Source organism: Cynoglossus semilaevis, chromosome 4, assembly GCF_000523025.1.
Source record: "Cynoglossus semilaevis isolate Cse_v1.0 chromosome 4, Cse_v1.0, whole genome shotgun sequence".
Taxonomy (NCBI): domain Eukaryota; kingdom Metazoa; phylum Chordata; class Actinopteri; order Pleuronectiformes; family Cynoglossidae; genus Cynoglossus; species Cynoglossus semilaevis.
In genome coordinates this window covers 7,780,735-7,789,961 of record NC_024310.1, presented here as the reverse complement: position 1 = coordinate 7,789,961, position 9,227 = coordinate 7,780,735, and the positions used below count along the sequence as shown (strand labels likewise).

General features: G+C 42.1%; 1 protein-coding gene across 7 annotated transcripts in view; it reads right to left on the bottom strand.

The window, feature by feature from the left end:
- Positions 1-1,320: 1,320 nt before the first annotated feature.
- Positions 1,321-9,227, bottom strand: part of ccdc9 (coiled-coil domain containing 9) — a 23,562-nt gene continuing 15,655 nt past the window's right edge. For 2 of the 7 annotated variants that reach the window (XR_003049513.1, XR_003049518.1), the window contains exons 14-16: positions 9,061-9,222; positions 5,372-5,484; positions 2,949-5,290 (exon numbers count right to left, since the gene is read on the bottom strand). Coding sequence is in view for 1 of the 7 variants with exons in the window: in XM_017032130.2 (XP_016887619.1) it covers positions 5,286-5,290; positions 9,061-9,222 (167 nt within the window). In the remaining 6 variants the exon portion in view is untranslated. Of the gene's footprint in view, positions 1,997-2,948; positions 5,291-5,371; positions 5,485-9,060; positions 9,223-9,227 lie in introns of those variants that run through there. The other 5 variants (XR_003049514.1, XR_003049516.1, XR_003049517.1 and 2 more) reach the window with 5 other exon arrangements.

Here is a 9,227-nt window from a genome sequence, read left to right as displayed (position 1 = left end):
ACAAACAGGGAAATATTTTTCTATCCTGAAATGGAAAATGAATTTGAACAGATACTGTATGTCTCAATATCGGGATGTTGAGAGCGAAACACGTCATACGTGTGAGTTTGACCTGCTTGACGAGAAAAAAAAAAAACTGAAATCACAAAAATTAACTCAGATGTCTGCTGTGAGTGGAGCTGGGGAAAACAACAGTGACTCCCTCCCTCTCTCTCTCCTGGATCCTCCATGCACGCATGCACCGCTCTGCTGCCCACACCTGCTGCCCCCTCTGCCCCCACTCAGGTCAGCATCCAAACTCTGGACGCAGCGGCGTCTCTGCAGCTTCTGTCAGCTGTGCTCCCTGTGCGCCTGCTCCAGTCATCCGAACCTCGATGCGCACTCGGTGCGGTTCGGCGCCTCTGTGCCGCTGCTGGTACTGTTGTGGTACTGCTGGTCCGGTATCCAGAAAAACACGTAATAGATGACCAGAATGAAGGCGGCCACAGACACGCAGAGGAAATAAGCGATGGCCATCGCCACTTTCACCCAGACCTTGCTGGACATGTTGGCGTGTTTGGCCCGCAGTTCACCAGGATAGCTCGGCCTCCGCTCCATGTCTCCGTTTAGTTTCTCCGCGCGCACGGTGACTTGCCTGCCCGCTGCTCTCATCTCGGGATCAGCGCAGAAACAGGAGCCAACGAGTCTTCATCCGCCGACTGTGGTGTGTTCATGTGAGTACAGGCAGCAGAGCCAGCAGCCCCCTCCTCTTTTACCCTACGCACCTCTGCTCCGGACAGCACCGGCTCCAGGCGGCAGTCTAACCCGCAGCACAGCTGATGGTGTCCCGCTGCAGTCCGCTGTCGTGTCCGCAGGACGATGGAGCCTGCAGAGCGAAAGTCCTCTGTGCGCACCGGGCAAACTGAACTCTGAGAGGCTTTTCTTGGCATCAGCTGGATGGGACCGCTGTCAAGATCACAAAAGTCACAGAAATGAGTTCCGTATAGACTTTTCAAAATAAAAGCGTCCTGTTGGCCCGGCGAAAATGGGGTTTTGTAGAATTTCTTTCGGTTTCGAGATCCCGTGTGCTCGGTTTTAATTTATTCGAAGTGTGTTCACTTCTAATACTTCATTTCAACATGTATAATTCCAATATTCAGGACAAAATCATAATATTTGTTTAGAGTGAAATTACACATCCTTTGAATAATTTGACATACTGGAGTTGGAAACATTACTATAATTTACTATTTCATTCATAAGAAGATATATTTTACTGTGAATAGAGAAGACAGGAAGTGAAGGATTAAAAAAAAAAAGAATACCTACAGAATTTCTTATTTAAAACACCCAGACCGTCCTCTCTCTCTGCACAGCTTTGGAGTGTGGAGTTACAGATCTCTCTTTTACGAAAAGACAGAGCAGGGACTATCTGACTGCTGTTGCCCAGGTTAAAGAAGCAGATGAGTGGTCTAAAACACAAATCACATCCTCCCTGCTTTCAGACAAAGCAATGGAAACATAACCCTGTGGAGGCTCTTCTCTGCACACTGGGAATCCCTTAATGGTGAAAGTTAGTGTGTAGAAAATCTTGAATTACAGTCTAATACAGCTTAGAAATACATTTCGTGCTCTTATTTTGCGTTAAGGCTCAGTGGGTTTCCGGTGGATCTTTCCGCCACTTGACGTTGCTCGGGATGAGGAGGGGCTGAAAGTACGCAGCACCTAACGATTGGGTCATAGTTTGTTTGAAGCAAACGTCCCGCAGCAGCAGACGCTGCAGAGCAGTGTTCATCCACAGATGATCATCATCTCAGCTTCTGTCCGGGATCATGCAGCAGAGCAGCTGCTCACCTCGGCCCCACAACCCACAGCCCAGAGCCCACAGCCTACAGCCCAGACTGAGGAGACTACACTGTGATCCAGCATTTAAAGGGTCGAAAAGCTTCCTGTGTGGAAACGGAGCTGCAGCTGCAGTCACACAGAGCAGTGTGAGGTTTCTGACCATTTTGGATTGCTGTGATGGAAGCAGAAGGAGATGAAGTGAGGAACATTCATCTTCCTGTCCTGCAGCAGCCAAGGTCACAACCACACACCAGCAGCAGCAGCAGCAGCGGGGGGGCGGGGGGACAAAGAGTGCACTTTTATATGATCACACTCACTACAGAGCACATCATGCAATAAATAACAGGAGCAGAGCAGTTTCATCAGCATCCACTCTCATACACAGTAAATCACGGGGTCTTCAATGGTTTTCAGGCCGAGGACCCCACGAACAGGAGAGATGGACCAGAGACCTGGGACTATTTATACTTCTACATAAGTGTTTTTTTTTTATGTTTTACATTTAATTCTATGCTTTTCAAATATAAGACAGATCTTACATTTCTTATTTGAGGGCTTTTTTTTTTTAGCTGACATACTATACAGGGTAGTACGGCATGATGATTGTGTGTGTTGAACCAGAGATGGCCTATTAGTACATACATGAGCATATTGTCATCATAGAGAACATGAGGGGGAGAATATAAAAATGATAAAAATCAATCAAAAGTTTTGTGACCTCTCCTACACCACCGCCCCGCACCCCCCGTGTTAGACCTCAGCAGTTAATCATGCTGTCAGCATCAGGGGAAAAAAAATCAATGTATTTCAAACCAGTCGGTACTAAAACAATGGGTCAGGAACCACAAAATGGAATATGTTAATGTTCCATTAATGGGCTCAGTAGACTGTAGTCCAAACCCATCCCAGTCAAAAAGAATAACAATTAGTGGAAAAAGATTGTTTATCAGTATTTTCTTTTAAATCAATTATTAGATATTTCAGACGACCCCATTTGAATTCCAGGTGACCTTCGAGGCATCAGTGTAACTGGATACTTTTCCACAGCACACCCTAATGTGCTGCGGTACAGCGATTAGGGATCACTGATGGAAACGACCACAACAACAAAGAGAGAAATCACCAACCATCAGAGAAACATATTTATTGACTAATTTAAGAAAAACAAACAACAAAGCACCGACGGGCTTTACAGCTGACGGTGATTCCATCCGACAGACATCTCTGTAAAAAGCTACGGTTGAGGATTCATGCTTGTCCTGATCATTCCATGAACACAGCTGCACAACAAGAAGAGCAAATCATGGCAGCAACTTCCTGAAGAACATTGTAGAAAGTAAAGTACAATGAAATAACTACCTTTAAATACACTCTGTCATCCAAACATTCATGTGGAAAACTGTTTTTTTTCTCTCATAGCTCAAAGGCTACATTCTGCACAGGGACACAACTGTGGAATGTTTTCTTCCAGAACTGTACATATTGCAGATTCCTCTTACATCGAAGGCATTCCCTGTAATTTACATCAGACTTCATGCAACAAAGAAACCACTGAAGCGTCTGGTAACTGAACAGCGGACTCAAAGAACCAAAACAAACGAAAGCCTTTTGTGAGCGGAGATTGAGAAATCAAAAATCTAAACATATCGATGACAACATGTGGGTCAAAAATCAGCATTCAAGGAACAGGCTGAAGGGTCTATGTGTTTGTGTGTTGAATTAATCTGCACTTCTCAAATGAACCTCTTGGGGTTTCTTGATGCTGTGACACATATCTGCCGAATTCAAACATACATAAATACCTGGTCCAGTGTTGACCAATGAGATGTGTCTTAGTTGACTGACTAATCACCAAGTTGAGTCATTTGAGGTCTTTCAGTAACTGCCGTTGTGTTTGGTCAGTTGTTCCCACTCAGATTCATCATCACCAGTCAATCACAGTCACAGTTATTTTCCCTGTGTTTATAAAACAATCTGTCTGTTTGACAGGCGGTGTTTTCTGAGAAGAAAGGGACGGAGAAAAAAAATGGACTGCAGCTCAGAATCCATCAACGGAAAATATTATATTTTCTGCGACACTGGATTGCAATAACAAACGGTCCGACTGCTCAGAGCCGGTGTCTGAGCAGGAGGTTTTAAAGAGGTCACAGATTGTTCTGTCTGAGTAAAATGTGAATCTAACGTAAATGGCTTTAAATGACACTTAAAGCTTCAACTAAATTTAAAATAAAGCTCTGCGAACAATAAAACATTAAGTGTTTAAAAGAGGTCTATATCAAAGGGATTTCGATACATAAAAACCCAAGGGTTGAACAGGCTGCAGAGTGGAGCCCGCAGACTAATACTGCCATACAAAACAACTGAGATAGAAGAGTCACACAGGACTTAAAGCTGAAAGACCAAAGGTCAGAGAGACTGAAGCTTTTATGACCGCTCTGTTCACAAATGACATCACAGTCACGGGTCGACCTGCTCAGAAACAGAGGATGACACATTTAGTGTGTGTTCAGAACAGCGGTGATGTCAGGTGTTTCAATGTTTGGACTGCAGCACAGACTAAACAACATTTTTAATCTGTCTGGAGACACAATAATCCCACGTTATGACTGAGTCACTGAGGAGATTAAATGACACGACATATTCTCTGAGTGCACCAAAAATTTAGGACTTAGTAATTATGCTACTTATGATTTAAAGGTGTGTTTACTTGTAGAGCAGTTGTCTTCAAAAGGACGTAACACCCCGGCCCACCCACCCCCAACAACATCACTACCTGTATCTGTGTATCTGTTGTGTAGTTTAGCATTGAAATAAAAATAATAAGGTACATTTCTACATGACACGAGGCCCAGTTCAATGTTCAACCCAACATTATAAAACATACATTTTGGGGAGACCCTGCTCCATCTAACACCTCGGCCTGAATATGACTGACCCCTGCTCTAGCGTTGGCTCAGCATTCATTTTTACCGTCTTTGTGGCAAATTAATTTATATTTCTGAAGTGAATCCTGGGTCTGTAGACTAAGCGAGAGCCGACACCTTGTTCCCTGACATTTGCAATTGGACGGCAACAAAACTTCAGAGTTGATGTGATCAACAACTGACTGGTTGCCACTGTTGTGTGTTGTGAAAAGTCTGGATATAGTCAGACCAACACTGTACTTTTGGTTTTGTATAATTTTGTGCCAAAGGACAGAGTTTTAACTTATGCAAAAAAACACTGTTTCACAACACTGTGATATGTCTATTTGGATATATTGGTAATAATCAATAGTTTTGGTGATCAGACTCCACTGGTATAAAGATCTGACAGACGTCCCTCTTCAATGACCTTCAAATGTATTTACATGTGTGACAGCCGCTCCGTGAAGAGGATGGTGGCGCTGCTCAAACGTTTCCCCCGTTCCTCTCATCTCTGCATTAGGCTCAGACGGAGCAGAGTGTTTGACTTCCGCAGCTTCAGTCTGTGGATACAAACATAAGGAAAAATGAAGATGCAGCGGTGCAGGGGCAAACACATCGCTTTTACATGTCACGTTTCTACCCTTTTTCCACCAAAGGAAATCATGGAAGCAGACACGTGTGCACAATCTGGAGCTCAGGGCCCTGAGGGGGAGTCTTCAGGAGACTCTGGAATGCCCATTCAGCTTCTCTGCTGCTGAATGGGAGAAATAATCACCTGCTTAGTCCTCAATAATCAATAGTGAAGCATCTTGCTGCAAAATGTGTGTTTGCATTTCCTGAGCTCGAAGGTCTGAAATCAGCAGGTTTAACAACCTCAATACAATACAATGAATCTGAGGATGAGGCAGAGCCAATCAAAGCCGTCGACAAACCAAATCAAACATTAGGCTCTTCCGCACTTTCCAAAAAATCGGATCTTCCCCCAATTCTATTTAAACCCAACACACTGTGGGATGTTTGTTACATTTAGGACACAGTGTAAAGTAAAGTAAAGGTCATGTAAGGAAACTGCTGCGGCAAACCTGGATTGACAGGGAGCCAATACCAGTGGGATAGGAAAACCTGGAGTTCCTCACAAAAAACGCTGAGGTCGGACGAAACGTTATAGAAGCACAGCTACAGTCTGCTTTCTGAAGAAGCAGAGAAGAAGAAGTGCTGAGTTCAAGGTCCCCCCCCACCTTTCCAAAAATGTTGTAGTCAGTGTGTGACTTTTAGTGTGAACATGACTGTATATATTTGTTCTTCATTTTTCTCCTGTTAAATTGGTCTTAAAATTTAACATTTCATGTTAAATTTCAACTGTGACTTTAAAACTGTAAAGTCCATTGCTAAAAATGTGTTTTGTGAATCTGGACTAAACATATAATAATAACATATATAATAAAAATGGACTTGAGCTGAATGATCAGGAAGATTGCGATGACAAAAGAAGATAAAGTAGGTGTAACGTGGATGGGCTGCAGTGACCTATTTTAGTTATGTGGTTATTTCTGTTTCATTTTCCCATCTTTAAAAACCCTGACCTGTTGACCTGTGAAGAGGCCGATTGGTGTAGGAAGAAGATGAGCTACAGACACCCAGCTGGAAGATGCAAAGGTTAACCATTTATACAGCACTAAAAGTCTGACTCATTCCATTTTCAGAGGGAGATCAATTTTTAAGGAGGATTTTAGTTTGAGTCACGGCTGCACACGACTGTTGATTTTCTTTTTTACACCTCAGTTTCTACATCAACCTTCAACAAATGGATCAGCGGGATCTAAATATGCCGTTCATTCTTGTTTACTTTGAGAAGACGCCGTCGGCATGTTTTATCAACGAGTTGATGGAAACGAGGACGTGTGCATTTCCTAAAATGTCAAAGGCTTCACTTTAAAATCAGGATCAATAGAACAATTAACCCAACAGGGAATAAATCAATAATGGCATAAATAATTTGCCTCACATCCTGAATATGTTGTGGATCTGGTATTCTATATTATTTGATCATTTTTAAATCTGAAATGATTTAGAAACAACAAGGGTAATTAAGAATGAAGCACTGAAGTTAATTAATTAAAATGTCCTGTGTCGACTCCAGGGCTCGTGCTGCCAAGTTCAATTTTTTATTTACAAAGGAAATGTCTGTTTTCTCCTTCAGTTTTCATTTTGAATCATTTTATATAAAAATCAAGCTTTAATTAATATTCTCCCTTTATCCGTTAGAACGTTGTTATTCTTACTTTCCTTTGTTTGAAATATTATATTTATATAAGTTCAAGTGTTCTATAGACAACAGCAAATAATGCAAATATTAATTGAACCAAACACTAAAAGATAAATAAAAAACCCATTGGTTTAAACTTTAACATTAAGCCAATTGAAGATCATTGTGACCTGATATGAATTTATTGTTGGAAATCTGTTTGTATTTTGTTGGTGTTTGTTGGTGGTAGAATGAACTCAATCGTTCTTCTGCTCACACTCAAATGTTGGAGCCTGAAAGGCGTCGTCCGACCTAATTCAATCAGACATCAAACACATCTGCTCTGACTGTCCGACAGGCTGCAGCTCGTTTCCTCTGAAAAGCTTTTAAAATCTTTAATTGTGCCTCCAATTTTCCTCGTTTCCTGGACTCCGCCCTGAAACTAACACTGTAACACTATCACGCAGTCAGATGTATGTGTGTGTGTGTGTGTGTGTGTGTGTTTGTCTGGAGCCATACCCTGACCTCAGTCATGAGCTCATCTGAGATCTGCTCTGCCTCACAAACAACACACTGGATTTTTGAAATTCATCATGATACTTCACTTTATCATTAGGTATATATAAATATATACACACAGTATATATTGGGTGCAGTACCACTGGCGACCAGCGGGATGGTTGTGTAGATAAGATTTGTTTTTATTTGTCTAGATATTCATTGACCAGCGAGATGGTTGTGTAGATAAGATTTGTTTTAGAATTTGTTTTTATTTGTCTAGATATTCATATATCAAAGTCTTAGTTCTTAAAATCGTAAAGAATCGGAAGAAAAAACATTAAATATATGTATAGAGTGTGAGCCTTTTTAGAGTAAACAAAACTTTTATAGATTCTGGGGAAAACCAAATTGGTTTTATAGACTTTAGACTTTCTGGGGAACAGACTAATTGAAAACTAATTGATTCTTTTTATTTTAAAACATAGCAATTAGCCAAAGTGCTACGCCCACAGACTGAGTGGATGACACAGAGGCAGCTAATGTGACTTCCTGTAGTCTGTGGTTTGATTTCCATTTGGCTCATTTAAACCAGAGTAGACGTGGTGATGTATCCCAATGACAGTAATTCTAACCAAAGAGAGACTTTTCTGTTCTCACTCAGGGTCGATGTGCTGAGGAGCGGATGCTCAGACTAATGGTTGACAGAAACATGATGTACGTGGACATGACATCAGCAAAATATTTGTTTGACAGGATTGAATGGGTTTTTTTCCCACAGTTTTACATGTAAAGAAAAGATCAGTAAGTTAAAATGCTTTTCAAAGCCGCTGTAATGGGAAAATGAATGGAAGTCAATATTTAACATGACCAGAGAAGACGGGGAAGGTCAAAAAATCATCAAGAGACGGGGGACGTGTCAGCAGTCGACCCAGATCATCTCTAAAAACTGGAATAATTATGCAGTCAATCATGCTTTTACTTTCTGACCAAAAACAACAGACAAAAAAAAAAGACAGAAAAAGGAAAACAACAGGCCACACACCAGGGTTTGTAAAGCAAGTGTAAGTTCATGCAGCAATTTACATCAAAGAACCAAAACTGTGGAATCGAAAAGGATTTTTCAAAACTGAGGAGAGACAAAACAGAGGTAGTGGGAGAAGTGCTTTCAGTCCATTATATTGAGAGAACCAGGAGAAGAGAGGAGAGGAAGAGGTGGAAGAGGGGAAGGAGGACGGGGAGGGGGAGGAGGACGAGGAGGAGGAGGAGGAGAGGTCCTGAATGGTTGGAGGCAGTGACAGCAGTGAGGCTTGAAATAGATTAAGCAGCAACAGGCAGCATTTGAAGTGTGAATCCTCCTCATGCTACAAAACCTTTTATCACCGTTAGTCATGTAGATGAGGAGGAAACAAAAAAAGACACACAGACACACACACACACATATACATACATTGGGTACAAAAATCCAAACACACATTTCACAAGGAGGATTTAAAAAGTAAAGCAAAGCCATGAGCTGCAGTCAGAAATACACAGGGGAGTTCCTACAGTACATTACTGTCTCAAAGCCACTGATAAGAACCGCACCTGAGGACGTGTGGTCAGAGGACTCAGCTGCTGCTGTCGGGTCAGCGTCGGTCTCAGCAGGCACCGTCTCCTCATCTTTACCCACTGCTTGATGTGAAGCCGGAGGTGTGCCTTGCTCAGTTTCCTGGTCGGCAGCAGAGGGAGCTGTTTCTGGTTCATCTACTGTC